At 40.9% G+C, this 24,201-nt stretch overlaps 1 protein-coding gene across 1 annotated transcript; it reads left to right on the forward strand.

Annotated features, from left to right (window-relative positions):
• Positions 1-3,098: 3,098 nt before the first annotated feature.
• Positions 3,099-22,195, forward strand: FBXO33 (F-box protein 33). Its single transcript, XM_032113578.1, has 4 exons — positions 3,099-3,628; positions 9,873-9,983; positions 15,483-16,168; positions 20,212-22,195. The coding sequence occupies exons 1-4, from the start codon at positions 3,114-3,116 to the stop codon at positions 20,481-20,483; spliced, it is 1,584 nt and encodes a 527-aa protein (XP_031969469.1). The 5' UTR covers positions 3,099-3,113; the 3' UTR covers positions 20,484-22,195.
• Positions 22,196-24,201: the final 2,006 nt, after the last annotated feature.

A 24,201-nucleotide genomic window follows, 5' to 3' on the forward strand; every position in this document is an offset into this window, starting at 1 on the left:
CTTTGGGCCTCTTTGCCCCCCGGGCAGAGCGGTGATAGCGGCTCTCGGACCCTCCTGGCCGCCCGTTCTCCAGCGGAGCAGCCTTTGGGCCCTTTTGTTCTCTGGACAAAGTGTTGATTAGCAGCTCCTTGGGCCTCATCCTCTGCTCGCTTGGAGGTTATCTTACTTGCTCACACTTGCTAACATTCTTGCTAAAACGAGAGAAAACTACATCCACACAGCAAAAAGCATTTCTAACATTATATAGTATCTACCTTAATACTTTGCGATAAGCCAATACTATAATATATGTTTATAACAATAGTTATCTTCCTCAGCTTTAAATGTGCAATGAAGGGCCTCATGGAGGGCAATGCATTGGAGTCATACTGACGGCCTAGTGCTTCAGCAAAAAGACTATTGACCAGCTACCTGCTGGAGCCACCTGGTAACTCCATAAAGTCTGCAAGCAAGTTAGATGCATGTCTCTTTCTGAGGTAATTATCCCATCAACTTGCAAGCACTGCATTCATATTAACAAAAGCCTGCATGTCGAAATCAGTTTTCAGTCAAGCTGAAGCACATTTCTGTTGTACAAGGCAGGGAAAACTGTGATTCAACACCCAGAATCAGCAGCCTTGGAGGCTGGGCTGCCTCAGCGCCATATTGGCCCTGCAGATGCATTGTATCAGGGAACCTAGAAAGTCTGGAATTTATCATATCAGACCACTTGGCCATAGTTGTGGTGGCCTGAAGCTTTAGACAGATTCATTTATTCAAGCCTACAAAACTGAAAGTAATAGCTCATAAGACTGAATTTTTTAACACAATCCCAAAAAGCTGATTAAATGGCTGTGCAACAGTAACAGTAATAGACCATTTCACTGTACGATTGAGGAATATATTCAGTGCAGGTGGCTCAGTTTGCAGCTGCAGTGTAAGATGCAGATTGAGCACTCTGGGTGGCTGGAGTCCAAGGCAGGAGGCTGTGAACTGCTGACCCTTTGACAAGCTCAGGGACCTGTGGCCCAGCCAGGTGACCAGACACTCAGAGGCATGGCAGGAGCCAAGGACCCCCAAACGTTCCCATGTTTAGACTGTGAGGGTATAAAAACCCAGGGTTTCAGCTCAAGCTGTTATTTAGTTACTTCACTAATATTAAATTATTTTAAGGACTGGGACCACTGCGACTCTGATATGGGAAACCTGTGGTTGAGATGGTAAGGAAACCTTGTCTGACAGTGTGATGGGGTGTGTGGGGAGTCAGGCTCACTGGAGCTGCCCACAGGGAAGGGGTTTTGGTCCCAGCTTAGGTGGTGAGAGTGTGACTGCCAGAGTAGCTCCTGGATGATTGGACAAGAAAGTTTTCTTGATGCAGCATGCCATGTTTCCTGATCCAATACAATCCAACAAAGGTAACCATAAATGCAGAACCACTAATTTCAAAAACCACTTTTTCTTGATGCTGCTTTGGTAATCCAAGGGAACTGAATCATAAAGCTTGATTCTGTTTTACTTTAAGATACTCAGTAATCTCGGAAGTCCTTTGACTCATCATCAGCTCAACAATGGGGAATCGTTGAGTAGATATTAAAATATGGAGACATGTAGGCGCATAAGTTCCTTTCATTTGCATCCTTCTAGGCCAGATGAGTTTGGCTGCTTCAGAACTTGCATCTTGACTGCCTGGGGAATTTTGGTGGAATCTGCAGTGGGAGTAGCACAGCACTTACCTGAGTTGTTTATGCTGGTTCAAATCACTTGTGCAGGTGTGTGAAGAAGCACTGGTCTCTGATGAGAGAACTGGCTGGCTGGGAATTTCCCATAGTCTTACTTTCACAATTACATCTGCCTCTACAGGATCCTTCTCTCTAATCAAGGAGAAATGGAAGACTCATTCCCCTTATGACCAGATTGAAAACAAAATAAGTGATACTATTTTTTCACCCCTGCTGTGAGACAGCAAAAACGGCTAGTCACGGAGTAAATGGAGTGGTGGTTTAGATTTGGTTGTTGATAAATCTGGTTACAATGTGTGCCTACTCTGTATACAAAGAAGAGTCTAGACTTTATTTCTGTTAGCATATCTTTCATTCTTTTGTGTGTACATCTCTGAATACTCAGATATAAAGTTGTTATAGAAACTGTGTCCATTATTCTAAGATACTGGCACTACTCAATTTTATTTCGGTAAGTTTTTTCTTTTTATTATTATAAAAATGCATGCAATCATCATCACTCTGTTGTTCAGTCTTTACAGCATCAGCATGTAACAGACTTTTGAATTCTCTCAAAACTCTCTATGCACAGAAGTCACCTTTACACACCTACAGCGGATGTTGGCAGGGGTATTATGAAAGCGGGTGAGATTCAAGAAACTGAGAGCACTAAGATTTGGAGCATCTTCTCCTGTATGCCCCCAGGCTCGCACCCGGTTCTGTCACATGTCGGACTCTGCCGCGCTCCACCTTTCCTGCCTAGTCAGCGCGTTTCCCGCGGCAGCAGCAGGAATGCTACTGAGGTAATTTTGCTGGCTCAAAGGCGTACGTGCGGTCCCATACGGGCCTCCGCGCCGCCGCCACCAGACACCCTTCCCAAGTTTTCCTAAACACCGGGTGCGCGGGGCAGGCGCGCCCGGCGGGGGCCGTCCCGCGCCTGCCCCCGGCAGCGGCCGGCGCTCCCACTGTGGAGCCCGCAGGGAATGTGGTCCCGGGGCCGCGCCCCGGGCAGGAGCCTCCGCCGCACTGCGTTGGGAACCGCCGGAGGGGCGGGGAGCGGGGGAGCGGCGCCGGCAGCACGGGGGGGTGAACGGCCAACGTCCCCCGCGGGGCGGGCGCGCCGGCTCCGCCTCCCAGTCCACCGCCGGCACGTCCCATTTTCCCCGCGGGGTGAACCATCCCCCCTCCGCCGTGGCGGCTCTCGTCGCCCCGCAGAAACAGAGCGCGGCGCCGGCGGTGTTTTCCTTCACACGGGTCTCTCAGGGCCAGGTGGTCCGGCCCACCTCTCCCCGCCGTGCTGGGCAGTGGTAGCATCCGCTCCGTCTCTCCACCTCCCCCCCGGCGGCCGCTCGGGTGGTGCGTCCCGGCAGCAGGCGCGTCCCGGCCGGCGCCCGCCCCCCCCGCGTCGTGTCATTGATGTTGTTGTTTGTGTCGCAGGAGCCGCAGGCCAGGCCGGGGCCGCCGCCCGGGGCCGCCGCCGCGGGGCTGGGGCCGGCGCCAGGGATGTCGGTGTGCGGGGAGGCGGTGGGCGCCGGCTCCCTGCCCAGCGAGCTGGTGGTCCACATTTTCTCCTTCCTGGCGGCCCCCGACCGGCTGCGGGCCTCGGCCGCCTGCTCGCACTGGCGGGAGTGCCTCTTCTACCCGGCGCTCTGGCCGCGCCTCCGCCTCAGCCTCCGCGTCTCGCCCGCCGAGCGCCCGCGCCTCGAGTTCCTCATGCGCAAGTGCGGCTGGTTCGTCCGTGAGCTCCGCGTACAGTTCGCCGCCGATAACTACCCCACCGGCGGCGGCGGGGCGGCGGCGGCGGCGGGCGAGGGCGCCGCGGTGGCGGGGGACGGGGAGGCGCCGCCGCCGCTGAGCCCGCGCTGGCTCGACCTGCTGAGGACTTACCTGGAGCTGGTGCTGTGCGTCCTGAGCAGCGTCCGCAACAACAGGTACCACCGGGGAAGCGGCGGTGCCGGGCGTGGGGGCAGGCGGAGCCCCCCGAGCCGCGCAGGGCCGGGTTCCGCCGTCCCGCCGGTTTCTGCGGGCGGAAACAACGCCCGAGCTGGCGCCGGCCGGTTCGTGCTGGGGCTGCGCTCGGAGCCGTTCTGTGTGTGAGTCTGTGAGTTGGGCAGAAACGGGAACGCGCTGCTTCAAAGTACCAAATTTTTATCATATGGTGTATCTTGATGAGGAGTATAAACGCTCAGACGTCCAGTTGTCGAGCGGCTGGTCTATACGAAAAACAAATACAGCTGCAGTAATAAAAAGTTCTCCGTCTTCTGGATGGAAGCGGGGAATGCAGCTCAAACGGAACAAGTGAGAACCAGGAGTTTGAATTGACTGCATAACAAGGCGCCTTTCTCACTCAAAAAATGTAAGCCTTACTACGGACAGACTTTAGACCTTGTGTATGCTTGGAAAAAAAAATGTTATGAGAAATTAGTAAGGGGGAGTTAAAATTACAGCTCTGGTGCGCTAAATTACTGTCCCAATAAAATACCTTCACCTTTCCAGCTATGAGGTCTTCCGCTGTAGGAAAGCTGAGCTTTCATGCCAGCTCTCGTGTTACCTGGTACTCTGAGGTTTGAGGAAGTTTTAATGTTCTTTTGTTCATTGAAAAAAAACGGTTCACATGTAGGACTTTCTTTGCCAAATTGAATTTAAATGATAGAAATATTTTCCTGTGGTTTGATTTTAAGATGTGTTTTTCACACACTTTGGCAGGTTAGATAGCTGCTCAGATGTGAGGTCTTTAACACAAAAATACTTGCGTTCTCTTTACTGCGTGTGGGTGTGATAGAGATAATAAGATAATAATCAGATATCCTAATATATGGCCTCTAGTCAGCACATAAGATAGGAAAGCAAGGATATTACAGCTAGGTTATGATGAGTCTGGAAAGCCACATAGATTTTAGGATAGGAAATGGTTAATAATTTTTCCCCTCTGTGCGCATATTACCTCACCTATCAAGGGAAAAAAAAAAAGCTGCAAGTGTTTCAGGGCATCTTTAGGATGAATTAAAGCTTGTGGATGGCCTTTAGAAAACTGCGACTGAGTCATGATCTTGTTACCGCCCCCTTTGATTCCGCAGGTATGGGAGAGTAGCTTTAGGCCTTCCTTGCGTCTTTATTTTGAATTGTAGCAAGAGAACTTTAAATGCAATTCCTCGTTGGTTTGACATGAATGCAAATGTGGTGTGTGAAGTCTCGCTTTCAGTTCCTCTGCGCTGTGGCTCCCAGCAGGTATTTCCTGTGGTGCAGCTGCGATGGTGGAGAGTTACAGACCTCACTTCAGAAAACAGCTCTAGTTCCAACTCACCTTTATCTTAATTTATTTCTTGCCCTGTGAATCCTTGGTGTGCAAATCATGATCATCTGTCTTGATTGGTCTTCTCTTGCCTTTCAGGAGCTTTCACTTAACTGTTAAATCTTTGGGAAATCCAGCTAGTACTATAAGAGGAAAAAATGTTGAAGTGATTGTGGTGGTTGTCTGATCTGAGACAAATACCGTGACATGGGCTTGGAATTTTAAAAGAAATAGTATCTTCAGGAGATGTTGCATGAGCGTGTTGTTAGAAAACTAAATTGTTTCTTTTTTTTCCTCACTGAAATACGAGTCTGTCAGAATTAACTGCAATATGATAAGGCTTTTGATACACTTTTTCTTTTGAAAAATTCTGTATGCACAGTGTGACTCAGGACTGCAGTAAAATACTGTACAGAAGTAGTTGTTTCTCCAGTACCTGTTTTCTGGTAGATTAGTATAATTTTGGTGGTAAGACAGGGATTAAAAGTTACCAACTTTGATAGGATTTTGCATTGCTGTACTTTCTTGCTGTCTCTAAATCGTTTATATGCTGCTCTTTTGGTTTGACATCAATAATGCATGACTGGTGAACACAGGGTACCTGGTTATTACAGCACACTTTTTTTAATGAGTAGGGAGAGGGGCATGATTTACATTAAACACTTAACCTTTTTTCAGTTTTGCTTTGAGAATAGACTCATTTTTTCCCTTGAACAGACTAGGTTTTTAGTTTATTTTGATGTTTGAGGTTTTTTCTCCTTGCAAAGTAACTACCTATAACTGATTAGTTTTCAGGTAGAACACTGGGGTTTAGTTCTTTAAGTAGATTTTTGAGATTGAAAAGAGTTGGGAAGGAGTATTAACATATGCCAAATTGCTGCTTAGTTTTTACTGTGACCACCTAATGTCTAAACCAGAGGCATTGTCACCTGCCTGATGCTTAGTTTTGTCAAAGGAGGGACTGCAGTCCATAATTAATTAATTTCTCTGCTTCTCTTTATTTATCTGTAACTCAAGGATTATTAATAATTCCTTCTTTTCACTGTACACAAGATAACTATTGTAATTTACAAAATAATGGAAATGGAAATTTTTAACTTCTCCAGTGGCTGAATCACTGTAAATGCATTCCTTTTGGAATTAAGTTTAGAACAGGACAGTCTTTCAAAGCTCCTGTCAGCCCTTATGATAGCTTTTTGGCAGATAAGTTAAAAAAATGTTGTCTTTTACTTCAGAACTGAAAAGGAAGAAATCTGCCTTTGTGATGCTGTTTCTTAACTGGGTAATGTTGTTTTGGGGTTTTAAATTTATTATTAAGCAATGCAGTAGCAACCCCCCTCTCTGCAAGAAAAATCATGTGCTTTAGATGGCTACAGATTTCCTTGAGGATTTACGATACTGCAGGACCTAAGAAAAGTAATTACTAAAAGTAATGAAATTTCTAAATGCTCTCTTGGCTAGAGGGGAATGATGTGTGGTTTTGCTACTTAGAGCATTTTCTGTACAACATAAAATTGCTAGTTTCTAAGCAAATCTGTGTGTTAAGTCTCTACAAAAATATTTTGGAGTGACCTTTGCTAGTTCTGATTATATTAAGGACATAGAAACTTGTCTGCAACTTGTTTTAAAAACAATAGAAAATTTTCTGACAAATATTCCTGCTGCCAACTGTCTACCATCCAGAAAGGTATGTTCGAGGTCTGTCTTGTATTTGAAGGAGAGCTCAAGTTGTTTTGTGGGTGGCAGCATATTACTCCCAAATTATTGCTTTAATAGCATTGGGACCTTGATGAGCTCTAAAAATCTATCATTTATTTAATTAAAAGGTACTACAGTAGTGTTTATAGTCATCTGTAACTTTTCCATAAGCTTCTATGTTTATGACAGCAAATGAAGCAAAATTACAAAGCGTATAACTGTTTAAAAGCTGATGTTCTACTTAATACTAAGAAAAAGGGTGTGGGTGGGTATGATGTTTCTTAAATCCTCATGATCTGAAGCTTCTCAAACTGATCTTTCAAAACTAAGTTCTAGGAGGCAGGGTGGGAGTGCAACAAACTTTCTGTTTGCGCTTACGTGCGTACAACAGCTAATAAGCCCCTGGTGATCATGCAGTAGGAAAATCCTGTTCTTTTATGTAACTCTAAAATACCAAAGTATAGTCTCCTCTACTACTCCTTTCTTGCTTACAAAGGAAGAGAGGAAGGTAGTGACACTCCCCCCTTCCCCCCCGCCTACTCCTGTGCATCATGTTAAATTGTGTGACTTGTTTGATCTTTGCTATGGATACAAAAATGCAGATTTCTATAAAACTGGTGTCTTGGTGAAGGATGGTATCTCATGGAGTTGCCAAAAAGTGGTGAATCGCTCAAAACAGTAGGCTGCATCTGGTTTTGATGTTTTCTAATGACTGTTTTCTATTGGTCTGAACAGGCAGCTGAAACTGGCAGAAACTAGTATAGTAATACAATATGTGCCTTACCACTTTGTTTGCCTTGAATGTAAGCAAGGACATTTTGTGCTTTTTAAAATTGGGTGTTAAAAAAGACCAAACAACACCAAAGATGGAGCCTAGTCAGAAGCTTATTACTGCTAGTGCACTTTTTGAGTGAGTGGAAAATAAATGTTTTAGAAATCCCTCCAAACCACAAGTTTTTCCCCAGCTGTATGTATGGATACTACGCAGGATTAAGATGCCATTATAACTTTTAGCAAAAGATGACAATTAACTTTGAAATAATTTTATTTAAATAGCAATCACTTTACTGACTGTCTGAAATAAAGATGAGCGGTGAGCTGAATGTCACGGAGTTGAATAACACTGCAAATAGTAGCAAAAATCTAACATTGTGTTGAACTGTGATCGGATCTGTTGATGTTAATAACTGTGTTGTGAATGGAAAAATAATCAGATGTTGTCATTGGTTAAGTTTTCAGGCAGAGAACTTTTTCATTTGTCTCTGTACTGCATGAAATGGCAGTCACATCGATAAAGTAAAAATGTGTGGGGTGCTAGTGATTAGTGTTCCATGTGCACTGTAGTTTGGTGGTCCTCTTAATACCTGCCTACGTGCCTATGGTAGCATTGGCTGGCGGTTGTGAGTGGCACAAACCGAGACCTGCGTTTGATGTGAATATGCAGGTGATTCAGAACTGTTCTGAAGATTGCATTTTGGCTCTTGGCTCGCAGAAATCACCGAGATCAAAAGATAAATGCTTAATTATGGCATTGGCTGTGAGCACTGCTTTTCACACCAGGTGGAGGTTTCTACTACTTCCCTGTCATACCAGACTATCTCTGACAGCTTTTGAGGAAAAAAAAGAGCCCAAAATACTCTTGGTTGCTTGTGCCAGTGTTTTTAGGTTTCTCTGCCAAGCTTATTCTTCAGTATGATCAGGCAGTGTCTTAGTGAGATTTGTAGAATATTGATCATATTCTAAGGCTCCATTTATTTTTGTGTATCATCAGTACAATAGTCCTGTATTTAAAATGCAAAATATTAAATTGTTAAAATTTCAGACACTGTTGTAAATTCTAGGTATTTGGCTCCAGTATTTGTCAGACTTTATATGAAGCTCGTGGTTCTTGCTATTCAGTCGTTGTTCTCCTATAGAAAAAAAGTAGCAGGTGCTACAGTGGATAGATTTCAGGCAATCAGTGTGCTGTTTTTGAATACAGGAACTTCAAAACAGGTAAATTATGATTTATGGTAGATAACAATTATAGAATGCAATTCATACCTACTAAAAAATGTAAAACATACTACATTTTCCTCAAAGCTGATTTGAAATACTAGCATATGATTTGTAAGCCAGAAGAAATAAGGATTTATGGTAACTCACTTAATTGTCAGCTACAGGTTAATTGGCATCTACTGTTCAGGATTAATTTATATGTCCATTTGTAGTGAAACTGGAGTTTCTGCCTTGTTAATTATCAATTGCAACTAGCCCTTGCATGTTAGGAGTAAATCTAATTTACAGCATATACAAATAAAAGAAATGCTGACCCAAAACTTAGTCAGCTACAAAAATAAGAATCTTAATAGTAAATGGCTACACAGCTACTTTAAAACTGCAGTCGTTTGCATACCCCTTGCTTGATCTGTTAGAGGAATAGAAAAGATGCAAGTTAGAAAACTACTAGGGAAAGGAAAAGTGACTGTCTAGTGGACCGTGTCATGTCCAGCATCAACTTAGAGGTTCTTCTTTCACTTCTTTTTAGGTATCCCTTCTAAAAGTTAAAATTGTGTGTCGTGGTGGGCCACTATCCCTCACTGATGGGGAATATTAGAAAAGCTTCCCCTACTTTGATATAACAGAAATTAGACACTGATTAGGGTGTGGGGAGCTCTTGCTTTTCCTGGCTGAGGTTTGTGATGCCTTGATTGAGGCAGGTGGTTTGGGCTCCTGTTTATAACCCAGCTGATGTATGCAGGTGCTCAGACACGGTTGTTTGTGGTTGTGTCCTACTTGGACATTAAATGCAGTGTTAAATGTTAAAAGGAATAAGTATCTGATGTTTTCATCAGTGACACTTAACACGCATGTTCCAGTGATTAAAAATTGCATAAAATCACTCCTAAGTTTTCTTTGTAGTGGTACAGGCCTGCTGAAAATACTCCTGTGCTGACTGAAAAGCGGTATTTGCTATTACAGCTGGTTTCAGCAGTTTGTGTAGTCCTCTTCCCCTTTATACTTCAGTCTCATTTTCTATAGTTCCATATGAGCCTGTATTCCAGGACAGTAGTAAGTTTCCCAACACAGACTGTGTGCTCCATGTAATAATGGGGGTTTATTGCTTGTATTTGTCTTATCCAGAATGATTTCTGACACCATTTTAGTTTTGTGTACAGATTCCTTTTTCTTTTGTTGTTTCCTAGGAACCTCCAGAAGTTAAGTCTCTTTGGGGATATAAGCATTCTGCAGCAACATGGAACTATATCAAATACCTACCTTGGAAAGGTTGACCCTGATGGCAAGAAGATTAAGCAGTAAGTTGTATTTGTAAACTATCAAATACAGTAAAATAATAAAAATAGATAATGGAACACAGGAAATCCTGAAATACACTACTAAGAAGCTTTAAGTTTTTTAATGGGATGAAAATCTAAATTCTTGTTCCTGCTATTTACATGAAGTAGTCTGGTTTTGTGGCTGTTTTTTTTTGTTGTTTTTTTGTTTGTTTGTTTGTTTGGGGTTTTTTTTTTCCATCCTTTCTGAGCAGGGTGAGAATCCTGTCTTTCCTCTTTTCGTTGTGTTCAATATTATGTTAATGCCTCAAAAGGGGAGGAGGGATGCGGCCTTGATACCAGCACCCCTTACTATTTCTGTACATGAAAAAAAATTAGAAAAGGAAGTAATCAGTTGTATTTCACAAGAGTTGAAAACATGTTTGTGTTTATGTTCTCTTTCAAGTTTACTGCTACAACTTATTTCAAATTACATCTGAAAACTAGGTTATGTATTTGCAGAATTCCTGAAATATTGCAGCTCTCAATGTGCTTGTTTAGTTCAGAGGTATATTTTAGCTTGCCATAATTACATTACAGGACAGTCCTTGAATGCTTATAATCAAAATGGTTATTTGTTCTTTGGAAAAGGTTAAATACAGTATAAACAGCTACTGACTTCTGGAATAAATTACCGCAGAGGGAGCGATGCTGACTTAACTATTTTAGCAGTATTGCTATAACTTTTGATACAATAAAACCTGAATACCATAATTTTGTGTCAATTTAAATATCTTTCTTCCAGTAGCTTGGGAGTGGAATAAGTACAGCCGCTCTAGATCTTTACTATTTTTTGTTTTGAGTGGTTTTTAGAACCAGTATAGGTATATTATCAGATCAATGTATGTACGTGAACACAGTCATCAAACTGAATGTTTGGTCCTGACCTGGATTTGCAAATCACAGCAGATACAGCTCTGAGTCACATACTGTGTCTTTGTCATCTGTTATGTTTAGAATGCAGAACTTGGAGCAATTTGTGATTCTGTCTAATGTATGTACTGTAGTGCTGTGTGCAGGTAAAAGGCTCATTTGGTAAAAGCTCTTTATTTGCTATCCTTTGTGAAAATAGAAATATATAATCAAATCTTTGGAAAGGGCCTTGAAGGGAGTCATCAAAGCAGATGTCTACTCAGCTGAGTGTATGGTTAAATGTTTCTTCAAGCGGGTATTCACATTTTGGAGCCATAAACCATTCAAAACTCATTATCTAACTTGATGTTAGTCTTTTAGATGAATATTGACCTTTGCACGTTTTGGAATGAGCAAATAAATGCTACCTCTTTTTAGTTTAGTTCATTTTGTTGTTGGGTTTTTGTGTTTGTTTGTTGTGGTTTTTTGCTTGTTTGGTTTTTTGTTTTGGGTTTTGCGGGGGGGCCGGGGGGGGGGTGGGGGATTTTGGGGGTTTTTGTTTGGGTTATTTTTGTTGTTGTTGTTTGTTTGATTTTCTTTCTAGAATAAAACAATGTATTTGGGACCTGCTAGTCCTTGTCTAAATTAAAGGAAAGCTGACAGTGTTTTATTCAGTTGTCTGAAGTTTGAGAACTAGTAGCAGACTTAGTTCAGAAAGTAAATCTTTATGGCTTCTTAGCCATGTTTTTTGCACTTGGGTTTGCATCAGTAAGTTGCAAAACGTGGATGCTGATAACTAACAGTGAAAGGTATAAGCAACCTTTGGGAGACAGTGTTACTGGTAGTTGAGGATTTTTGGAACCTCTGTGGTGATAAACTTTACTAGCTGTTTCAGAAACTTCCTGCAATTAAAGCAGTCAGGGAAAAAAATGTTATGTTTCCTGAAAGCTGGCCTTGAGCTGGATGTAGCAGACTGTGGGTGAAATCTCAGCTATCACGGAGCCATTAGGATGCTTCCTCAGGTTAAGGCTGAGGATTGTCCTAGGGCAGAGGAGGCTTTGGAGCATGTTTTCAAAAATATACTTTCGCAGGCATCAGCATGAGTTTGTAATGCTTATTCCTTTTCTGTACAGCATTTGTGTCCCTGGTTACTTTCTAAAACTCTCTTTACAACTCTGTTTCTTAGTGTTGGGAAGCTCAGTGTAAACAGTACATTTGTCTTGAGTTGAACAAAGGGTAGTTGTTTAAAATTTTGGCTTTCTGAAATCTGCTTCTCATGATTGATCTGTGTGGTTCAGGTAGTTTGGTTTCCAAAAGAACCAGTTTAGCCTCTGTTACTAAACAAAATATTTTGATTGATAGTATTTAATGAAACAAGTGGCCTCCATATGGGCCTTAGTAATATGTTTACTTCCTGTCCAGGGCCATGGATGTGTTTCAGTCCTGGTTAGAACTGGTTTGGGGGATTAAACAATAACTCTGCCTGTCTAGTCAGGCTTTAGTCTGTCCTCTGGATGAAAACACCGTCTGGGGCATTAATTGTGAAAGTACTTTTTAATGAGGTTTTTATTTTTTCAATTGTTTGCTTCAGTATAATAATTTGTAGGTTACAGGTCAGTGGTGACCATCCCATAATTGCTGCCTACAGGGAGCAAAGGGGACTGATGACACTTGTTGTGACATCAGTAGGTTGCATTGCTTTTTGGCATGTGCTGAGTTCTGCTTGTATTTTCTGATATATGCTCAAACTTCAGTTTTATAAGTGAGCTTTGAAATAGCTGTGTTAAGTTAGGATAAATGTTGTACTACATGCTAGGCAGTTGAAGTAAAATTAATATGGTAATCAAGTAGGTGTTAATTTCCAACAATTCACGTGTCTAATTTTCTGGAACGCAGTTCAGACTATTTTTGCAAGCTCCAGTTAGATGCAATCTGTTTATGAAAAATAGAATGTGCATAAAAATTTGCAGGGGAGGAAAAAACCAAACCTGCTAGGGTGTTTAAAAAATTTATTTGAAATATGTTAAAATGAATGGCCTCTATCTTACATAGTGCTTTCTGTCTTGCCTTTTATAAAGCAGGTACTAAAAACAGTTCAGAAATTATTGCTGTTAAATATTCTTTATTGACATGTTTGATCTCTTACTGGCTAAGAACTGGAGAAAGTTTTCTTAGGACCTACATGTCATTAGACTAGCAGCACAAATCTAAATACTTGTATAAATAACTTCGGTGCTTGCACTAAAAAGTTGCTGTGCAGATTGCAGTAAATCATTCTCTCTCTTTTAAAAGTTTCTTACTGCAGTTCCTTCTGGGGAGAAAACCCACCCTAGAGCTGCAGAGTTCTATGTCATATTTCATTAAATTTTGCAGGTACTAAAACAGTATTCTTCTAAGCTCAGATGTTTAAGTTGTATGAGAACCACAATTTAAACTGATTTTTAAGTGCAGTGAGGCATATAGATGGTAGTATTCTACTGAACATCTCAAAATTGATTTGTCTTCAATAGTTCTGTAAAACACTAAAAGCACTATTAAGATTGATTACCTGGGCTATTACAAAATAAATTCTACCATTGCTGCAACCATTACAGTACCTTTTGCAGGTGTATATGGGGGGAGGGAAGAGTCTTTGGAAGAAATTTGCGATTGCTGTGGTAAATCATTTTCTTTGGGGGATTGTGAGATAATCTGATTATTCATTGGCAAGAATAATTATGAAATAAGCATTGCCACAATCAAATAAGGTTCATCTGAACTTTAAATGAATTTAGGAATAAAATAGAAAAACTACACTGTCTGTGGGTCTTATCTATTGTTTGAAACTGTTTCCTTTGTGTCACAGTTGCCAGTCGTTAATTTAAAATAAAATGTTTGGACAAATCTGGAAATATTGAAGTCTTTTTACTTGATGACTATTCTAGGCAAAACCTTGGGAACTGAGGTGTGAAATAAATACAATAACCACACCAACTTTTCCACTTGGGTGAAGTCAGGCCTTGCAAACCTAGTACCTTCATAGGAGAAGGAAGAAAGTGCATGTAGGCAAGGGAAGGGATGAATAAGGATTTGCTGAGGGAGAGGATGAATGAGGGCTGATGTTTTAACTTGATTACAGCGGAAGGATTGTGGGGCATCAAAGGTAGTAGGTGACAGGTTCAGAGCAAGCAAGAAGAGGGGGGGAATCACATCCAAAGTTCTTTATTATTGGATGTTATGGTTGCTAAAAGCTTACTTAGCTAAGGGAGGAAACTGGATGAATTTGTAGAAGTGAAGTCTCTGAGAGTTGCAAAATACAGCTCTGCTCAGAAGGTCTGAATTTCAAAGTTTTGGAAACTAGAGAGATATTTGAGAAATATCCCTGTGTGCTTTCCTTGTTCTGTCACCTTAAGGTATTAGTGTTTCTTTGCTGTCTGTCAGGATACTGGGCTAAACCTTTAATCTTGCCTGGACATTATCTATTAAAGTTATGTGGGTGAGAATAATAACTTCATAATGGTTTTTTGCTTAGATGTATAAAGTATACAGATCCTCACAGCAATAAAGGAAAAAGTGTTCTGTGCAAAACCATTACCTGATTTGAGGAACAAAAATTTCTGCTAATTTTGTACTGGATCTTATTTCGTGATGTTTTATGGGACTTTCATAGCCTGGCTCAACTGCTTCTCTCTAATGCTGACCAGGGCTTGAGATCAAATACTGACCTACACCTGTGTCTAATACACTAAAAGAACACTTGTCATTTGGGCAGGAGGACTCTTTGGGCCTTACAGCTGTGGAATGAAGACTGGAAAAAGACTTATATGGAGAAAGTATTTTAGAGTGTGACTGTACTATTTGAATTTAATATTGAAAATTTAAAATACTTCTGTTGCCTTCTTGAACAAAATATCTCAATGTAAAGAACATCGATTCACTGAAAAAAAGGGGTAGGAGAGGTGGGGTGCATCAGAATAAATTCATAATCTGGCACTGATAGTTTGAGATTGAAATGTTACTGGGTCCAAGTTGTTTTGGTAAAACATGAACCTGTTGGCACTTGAAAATCCAGTTAGTTGTACATTTGGAATTATTTAAAGAATCTTCTTGCATGTTTGTTCTTTACCCTTTAATGAAAAAATCAAGTAGATAATTCACATCATTCTAATTTATGCTCAAAGTCAAGTTTCTGCCACCTTTCACTGAAATTGACTTTTTTTTCCATACTAAATGTGCAGTTCTGGAGAAGCTAGGAAATACAAAAGGCTGTTTTTAAAAACAAGAGCCTCATTTGAAAAGCATTACAGGTTTTCTTATTTGCATAACCTTAAAATGTATGTGGGAGGGTGTTAAATACATGCTGGAAAATACATGAAGTGAAGGTTCATAGTGTGCCTCCATTTTTGAAAGACAAAGTACATATTTCTTTTAGTTTACAATTTTAACCTTTTAAGGGCAGTGGATGTTAAAATGCTCTGGGAGGTCTGCAGTCGGGTTGCAGTTCACAAGAACTATAATAATAGCACCTTCCTGCAGAATAAGGCTATAAATGAAGGAAGAATAATTCTTGAATAAAAAAATTGAATGGTATGCAGTTGGTAAGACTAAACCATGTTTAATAGGATCATTGTCTGTTTTGTTTACTTGCAGAATCCAACAGCTGTTTGAAGAGATATTAGGCAATAGCAGGCAATTGAAATGGCTGTCTTGTGGGTTAATGCTGCAAATAGTTACTCCCACATCACTGTCCTCCTTATCAAACCCTATAGCCAACACCATGGAACATCTGAGCTTATTGGACAACCACATCCCTGGTAATACCACTCTTATCACTGCGGTTGAATTGGAGCGCTTTGTGAATCTGCGTTCGCTCGCTTTGGATTTCTGTGATTTTACAGCTGAAATGGCAAGAGTCCTGGCTGACAGCAACCACGTGCCTTTGCATCGACTGTCTCTCCTGGTCCACAGTGTTTCCATAATGCACAAGTCATTGGACAATATGCCAAAAGATGAGAATTGGCAGGCGCTGACTCGCAACAGCACTAATCTTCGGGTCTATATAATGGCTTTTGATGTCAAGAGTGATGATATGTTAAGGATTCTTAAGCCCAGTATCCCCTTAGAGAGGATTCACTTTGACAGCTATGTCACTTGTGTTTCAGGAGCTGTTGTTGACCTCATATCCAGGCAGTATGACAAGTTCCTCACTCATTTTATACTAATGAATGATGTGATAGATATGTCTGCCTTCCCAGATCTCAGTGACAACCGGAATGAGGATCCACTTGTCTTATTAGCCTGGAGGTGCACAAGACTGTCTCTCCTAGCTGTTCATGGTAGGTAACACATGGCACGGGCATAGTATGTGATTTTTAAATGCTTACAACCCTTCAGCCTTTCTAATCATGGTGTATTTTAGTGGCATGTTATTCAAAAGGCTGCTGCACCGTTGCTATATATGCTATTGTTGAAAGTGTTCATTGTATATGAGTTTTAAACATGCATCTTACTAGCTTTTCTTGAGAAGTCACATAGGATGTTATTAAACTCCTCACAGAAATGAGGATAACTTAAGAAGTGTGCATTCCAGGAGGCTTATCCTACAAGTGGTCTGCACTGTGCAAGTTCCATTAAGTGACTGGTTATGTGCATGTGAACTGAAAACATTTGCTATTTTTCTGTGAGTTTATATGCTGGCAAGATTAGATTATTTTGCTTCCTGTTTGTAAATAACGTGAGTTAAGTGCCTCAAAACTGAGAGGAAAAAGTTTGTTACCAGTTTGGTCAGACTGCCACCAGATGAAGGCTGAAAAATATGTGAAGGAGGTTGCTTCACTGAGTGTATTGGTTTTACCAGTAATACCAGAGCTAGATTTATCCCAGCTATCTATTTGCCATATAGTAGCAAATAACTTTTAGAATTTATTCAGCTCTATCATCAGTAGAGCACTTGGTGGTAGAAGTTACAGCAGTCTGGCAAATTTTAAGGCACCTGAAACTGAAATAATGCAGAATAATACTTTTTTGTTTGTGCTGGAATCAGCTTACCAAGACCAAGTTTGCTGGTGCATGAAGGAGTTAAGCGATGACTGTATTGTGTTGCATAAGAATGAATGTGTTTCCTCAGACTGCTTGGGGGAGTAAATCTCCAGTTGTTCAGTACAAACAGAAGGCCTTCAGCAGCAGGAGGTGTACATTCAGATTTTTATCGGTTAAAGCCAGAAGGTCCTGCTGTATTTGCCCCCTTTTTTTTTTTTTTTTGTGGTCCTTTACTGAATTGTCATTGCTGGGGGCAGGGAAGGTGTGAACAATTCAGCTGTCTCTCCTTAATAGTTTCCAGGTGAGACAGATTTTGGATACTGGCACATGACTGCACCAGTCTAGGTGTGGATTTTAGCAGTTTCTTCTAAAATTTGGATACATGTTTGAGGGCCTTTAAAAAAAGAGTAAAAATAGTGTGTTATCTTAAATTATCCTCCTGCTACAGAAAAGTCCTCTAATATATTATCTAACTTTAAAAGCTTGTGAAACATCTAAACGTAAGCTAGTGTAAGTATCATTTAATACCAACACGTGTCTATTCAGTAGAAGGTATTAGTCTGTGCAGAGCATTGGGGAAGCAAAGTCTTTTATGCTTCTGTCTAGCAAACGGTTGTTGCTACATCACCTTTCTTTGGAGAGGTGCTGTGTCTGCCTGTGTGAGAAAACAGCCAAGTATCCCCTTGCTGTTACATTGGGATTCAGATTCTTTTCCCTTCTTTTCCCCCTCCTTGCAGCAGAAGCTAGCTAAGCTGCTTATAAATGCCTTCTGATCTTTTCTAAGCTGTGAACATAACTTCTCTAGTTATAGAGAACTCTATTACGTTACTCTACTGTAACGTAAGCATCTTTCTTGGAGAGTAGTAACTCTAGGAAGAACACTGTTAGAAGAAATACCTAGAATGCTGTGATGCCTCAGTACAGCATCTTAGCCTCATGCTTGGATTCTCTGAGGTTTACCATATAATGTTTTCTGGCTGCACTTGTCATACTATACTGTCAAGTTTCCTTCAAGAAAAGAAGGTGGTTTTGTTCAAGGTGCCATAATTCGCTTAAAGTGCTCAAGTTTCTTCTTCTGTCTCCTGAAGTGGTTATTCTTCAGTTTCCAGTGCTTCTTAGGTTTTTGTGTGTGTGTGTTTATGTGTATGTTTCCTCTTCTGGTACTAGTTTGCTTTTGAAAAAGCTTTGGTTTACATCTAGTTTTGGCTGCCACTTGTCACTGACCAAAACAGGGAGGGGAAAACATATGCTAAGGACTCTTGATATGGGGTGCCTCGAGGTTGTCTTTTGTGGGAAGTTGTCATCTTTCCACCAAGGCAGCAGGTCCAGGAGCCAGAGGAAGGCAGATGTTAAATGCATTCTTGCAGAATGAAGAAAGGATGTAAAGAGTGTGTGGCCATTTGGGATGGGATGGAGACAGTAGGATACTTGTAGTGGTATGATCTGCCACTGTGAATAAAAACCATGGTCCATCTGTGAGAGCAGAGGCCTTTTATTATTTTTTCTTCTCCCTTAAGGGAAGGATACTTCCACGTGGACTTTTATGATTTTGTGTTATAAAATTCATTTCATGAATAAAACTGTCCAAAACTAAAGTTGAAATTTTTGCTAGCAATTACAGTGTGCTCGTGGTAAATTTGTTGTTCAGTGATACCAGTAGTAAAATGATTGTTTCCTCTTACCTCTGAATACTTAGCTGGACAGAGACTTTTTGGCAGCTGGGAGGTCACTAAGAAATTTCAAGGAAAACTTTTGAAAGGAGAGTTAATTTAAAACGAGACTTATTTGGGAATAAGATGGTTGTTCCAGTGCATAGAGGATCTATGCACTGGAAAAAGTTACAGCAAAAGCCATATACCTGACCACAGGATGGTAAAGGGGTTTTGTGTGCAGGGCTTTTATTTTCTTTTATTCTTGCACTTGCTTTCAAGGATTTCTTTGGTAAGTTCCTTTACAGTCAGGATAACGGGAAGGTGGTGTGAACTCCTTCATGTCCTGGTAGGAGACTGTCATCATACAGGGAGGAATTCTCCATTGAGTTTAATGCCCCTGTTAAGGAAGGGACATTGAATTAAGCTGCCTGAATTAAGACAGCTTCATCTTCTGTGGACAGTTGTGTTGGAGGTGAAGTATCCAGCAGATGAAGATTGTGGGAATTCATGCATTCCTAATGGCTTATATACCAGAAATGAGCCTTACAGATGTGTGCAGGCTTCTTTGTTGAAAACCTGCCCATACGTACTTACAGAGACACAATAGATAAAAGTAAAAGAAAACAGAATAGAAATCTCTTTTCTTTATTACTTTGACATCTTTTCTTTATTCTCCATTTTATTTTGATACATTATGATGTAGAGCATGTTAACTGTATTGTTGGAAGACCAAACCACAGTTAGCTTTTACTTTTCAGCTGTTTAGCTTTTCCAGTTCAAATATTGTGCAGACTGAAGCTTTACTTGGAATCTACTTGGGTGTCTCACCAAGAAGCTTAGCACCTGTGAGAATGATGATGAAGGCAGAAATGAGCCTTTCCTTTTGCAGTGGTAGTGCTGATTTGGCAAAGCTCCCCGAAAGGGAAGCTCCCAGACCATCTGTGGTTTGCATCTGAATAGGGAGGAGCTCTCTGCCTTTCCCTTAGCCAGGGCACAGAAAGCTTCCAGGTAACTGGGGAATAGGAGTTTTTAAAGAGGAATGCCAATATATAATGTGAAGAGAGGGAAGCTTTGTAATTATGTTTTATCTCAGACGGAATAACAAGATACATGTAGTTTATTTTATATTTTTAGATTATATATAGACACACACACACTGGGGTGACCTGAAGAGGCTGGAGAGGCTTCTGGTTTGTGTGTGCTGACTCTCTGTTTGGTGGTGTTTTTTTTCTTTTAAAGTAAGTCTACTTTCTAAAGCAACAAAAGCAAATCTTTTTTTTTTTCTAGCATAAGCAGAGTTTTAAAGCAATCCTTTTATGCCTTCACTTAATTGATAACTCCCTTTTTTCATTCTAATTTTACTACAAAGTAGATTACAGGAGGTTTGAAATGGTGTGTATATATATAACTTACAGTAGTCCACTGTAAGTGGAGCAAGTGGGGGAAAAAAGATCTAGAAAAGCTTGGTGAAACTATCTGAAATATTTTTATACTTTCTTATTCAGAATAAAAAATGGGGGCTTCACTTCTTGAAACCAGAAAGCCCCCACCATGCCCTAGGGGAATTCTGCCAGATGGAACATGACAGCATAGGTTGGGAGAGATACTGGGATGGTCTGGTATTAAATAGTACAGTAAGAAAATACCTTGCAGGAAAATGACAGAGTGACTTTTTCTTTTCCCCATAGGTTACACAGTCTGGGCTCATAATCTTATAGCAATTGCTCGTCTTCGTGGCTCTGACCTGAAAGTACTGGAAGTCACAGAAGAAAGCATTGAATTCGACCAAGGAGAACTGGCTGATCAGGATGTGGATCCAGTACACAATTTCATTGAGCAAGTATCTCTCGGATTGGGTCGACCTTGGCACGCCGTCATGGACATAGAGCTGCTCAGTGTCTTCACTGAGCCAACCCGTCACTTTTACAGAGAGATGCAAAGCTTCAGTGAAGGCATTTAGCTCCTTATTTACAATTCCTGTGGTTACATATGCAAGTAGGGTCCTATTATGTTTTTTCGGTAGTGTGAATTAACCCCTTTTGTGCTGTGTTTAATCAGTATTAGCTATATAGAATTATATATGTGTATTCTACTTCTTGATCAAAGAACGTAGTCGGGTATTGGTTTAGAAGCTGAAAGTGGCAGTGTTTAGGGTTTTCACGGTTAATGGACTTGTCTACCAAACCTTGCAAGATACAGCCAAAGGCTGTCTGAGGTTGCCGGCTAACTTTACTTTAATTGAGTAACTGCATTTTGAATTATTTTGCTGTTATATTGGAGTCCTGTGCTCGGGAGCCAACTGTTTTTAATACCCATATCCATAGCCCAGTGGATTTCTATGCTGTCATTGTGTGCTTAATCTGGTAGCATGCTACTTAATAGGCTTAAGGGACGAGAAGTCTATCCAGGGCTGTTCACTGTAAGACTCTTACCTTGCTTGATTTCACGTGCGGATTCTGCAGCATGGCTTAACTCCATTCTCGGCTTTCCTTAGCTGCTAAGCGGCGGTGTGAAACACGAGCGTTCAGGTTCCTGCACTTACAGATTCACTCCATAAGCTGTAGTCTTTTGGATTCTTTGCAAACTCCTCCTTGTTTGTTCTCATGTTCTGTCATCTTCCTTAAAAGTTAGCTTTGGGCCAAAGTTTAAAAGGAAAAAGCAAGAATGTGCGCTCCGGTGAGGTAAACGCATAACAGTGAAGATTTCAATACAAAGGTCTACACCTGCAAACAAACATTAGTCGTGAAATCCCTAACAACCAAGTCACTGGATTTTCTCTGTCAGCGCCTGTGTCAGCTGCCAAAGAATAGATTAAAAACGAAGAAGTGCCCACATGCTGGCAGGGGCAGGCCAACTTTTGGCCAGCCAGATACTGCTAGATTGTAATATATAAGGTCGAATTTCGACCTGTGGTACACAGCTGTGCTGTGGCTCAGTCAGCAACCTCAGAACTCTTAACAAACATGCACCTGTTTCACTGTGAATAGTGAATGTAAAGGAAGGAAAGGAAACAAATACAAAGCTTGTTCTATCACAGGTATGAGCTGCTATGATGCATGAAGAACATTCCATGAAGTATGTTTTAAAATCTTGTTATATCTGAGAGGCTTTAGAAGCCGATGTAACTGTTTCAGGGCAACCGCGGTACAGACGTGGTCTCTGTGAGACTTCCACCTGACCCCAGTTTTAAGTGGTACGAATGTTGTGCATTTAATGTTTAAAGGACAGTCTGCAATAATAAAGTAAGTGGCCAACGTGGGTGCCCAGCAGTGCTGAGACCTGGCTGCTATATTGTAAGCTTTGGAAAACACAATTTATGCAACAGATGTCCAGATATGATTCTATTTATGGAAAAAGTTTATATGTGTTTTACAAATGGTTTTACCATCTTATATTAAAATGACCTTTTGACAGGTGTGCGCTGTTTTGTCTCCAGTGAGCACATACCATGCGGATTTTATATGTACATCAGTAGAGTGAATCCACTGGCACAGTGTGTGTATATGCCAGATGTGGTGAGATTTTATCTTATAAATGTGATCAGATTAAAAAAAAAACTCCTGACAGAAAATGTAAGGAAACCAGCTGAATGTTTGAATTGATGACTGATGTTGTATGGTTTATGTTAAATGTTATATTCTTTTAATCAATGAATAAAGCATAAAAAATTGATTGCTGTACAAAATACTTTATTGTTATCAGCATGAAGATTTTTAGAATTAAAATGCAACATCGTTCATAAGATGTGTATAACTAGTAGCTCCCATTGTGTCTAGGTCAGCAGAAAAATCTAAAATAAGTCACACTGAATTTTTTTTTTTAATTTGGCTGAATTTTGTCAACATTTTTTGGGGTGGTGGAGGAATGGGAAGGATGCTTTACTAAAGATCAGACCAGTTAGCACAAACAGTATATTATTATATGACCTATTAGACTGATACGGTAAACTGTGGACTGTAGAATATAGAAGACTATTTTTGAGAAACTACTGCATCAATTGCAATTGCTTAAATCAAAATCTAATGTGCTCAAGAAAAATGTGTAGTACTTCTTTGGTGTCCCACTATTAAATAGATTATGAATACCTGCAATGCTTCAGTTTGACATTTTATCCGTACTCAGAGTACACAGCTGTGCCTTCTGAATGGAAACTGCAGATGTCTGGTCAGCTGTTGGAGAGCTGCTGTGGCCTGCAGTGGCTGACTGTGCTGTGAGGCTTGTCAGAGTGGCTGGTCAGTGTGTGCGTGCCAAGCACGGACTTCATTCGAGCTTCTGAACTTCATGTTGCTACATGGCAGCCCAAACTGCTGCCAAGTGTGAAAATTGCACTGCTTGTTCAAGCAGTTTCCTAGATCCTCCAGATTTGGTAAGCAAGATCATTTGCCAACACACCGAAGAGATGCTGTGGGTAATAAAGATAAGGTAAATACTGTTACAGCTTTTCATGTTCCAGTAAAGTGAAATACTGGTACTTGTGGTGCCTTTCAGGGCTCAGCCTCAGGAGGAAGGTTTATGTAGCAGTTAAATCTGATGGTGATTGTTCAGCAGCGTCTGAACCTGAAGTGTGATCTTGAAGGGTTCAAGATTTCAGGAAGTCACACAGAAAAAGCCAGAAACAAACAAAGCAAATTCTGCATGCTCTGGTTTAAACAGTTGCAGAATGGTAACTTTATCTCTGCACGCTACTGCATTTAGGTTACTCCTTACTAAATGGAGTTGGAAAGTAACCTGTTTGCCTTTCTCTTATATAAATGTGTTTTTAATCTGTTTGGTCTAACCTGTTTTCTGCTTTAATTAATTTAATCTTGAAAGATAAGATGAGGAGGAGGAGCAGCAGCCCACTTGACTACCTACAGTAGAGAGATGTGCAGCCCTTTCACTCGCTGCAGTTGCAGCCCGAGCTGGCTCTTACCAGTGGCTGTCCATTGTTAGTGCTCCAAGTCTGATTTTTTTCATACAGTCTGAAGTCTTCTCACTGGGTTTGGCTTGTGTTCAGGGAAGAAGTCGGTGTACTTAAAAGATGGCTAGAATCTTTCTATCTTGGCAATTGTAGGGAGTCCAGTAAAGCAGGAGTGTGGTGAAAGCCTTACCTTGAGCAGTGCTGGAGAAATGCACCCCTGATTTTTCTCCTGTCTGAGGAATAGATAAAAGTGGGGTTTGTCACCTGCCTGTATTTTCAGCAGGAATCTTTATTAGTGATACCAGGATGAAGGGATTCAAGTTGAAGTGATCTGTAATCATTAGGAAATTAAGATAGTCTTAATATTCTCTTGCATTTGGAGTGGGACCTTACAAACTATTGTGAAATTACTTTGAACTTGCATAATCCCAAAAGGAATTTTACTTCTTGTTTCTTTGTATTTCCTGAAGAGATGGCAATGTCAAGTTAGTCTTTTGCGTTCTAGGGTCAGCTGCAGGAGCTTGGAACACAAGACTTCATCTGTCAAAACTGGGTTGCTTATTCTTTTGGGGGGTGGGCAGAACAGGGACTTCCCCACATACACTTTGTGTGACCTTTCCACATTTTACAGGTTACCATCTACCTGCTTCCTATTGCATAAACCGGAGCTTGTTTCCAAATTTGCAAATAAAATTTTGGACTACTACTGGGGAGGGAGGAAGAAAAAAGCCTGCAATTATGCCATTCTCTCTGCAGGATGATCCAATCCATGCTTTTC

Source organism: Corvus moneduloides, chromosome 6 (genome assembly GCF_009650955.1).
Source record: "Corvus moneduloides isolate bCorMon1 chromosome 6, bCorMon1.pri, whole genome shotgun sequence".
Lineage (NCBI taxonomy): Eukaryota > Metazoa > Chordata > Aves > Passeriformes > Corvidae > Corvus > Corvus moneduloides.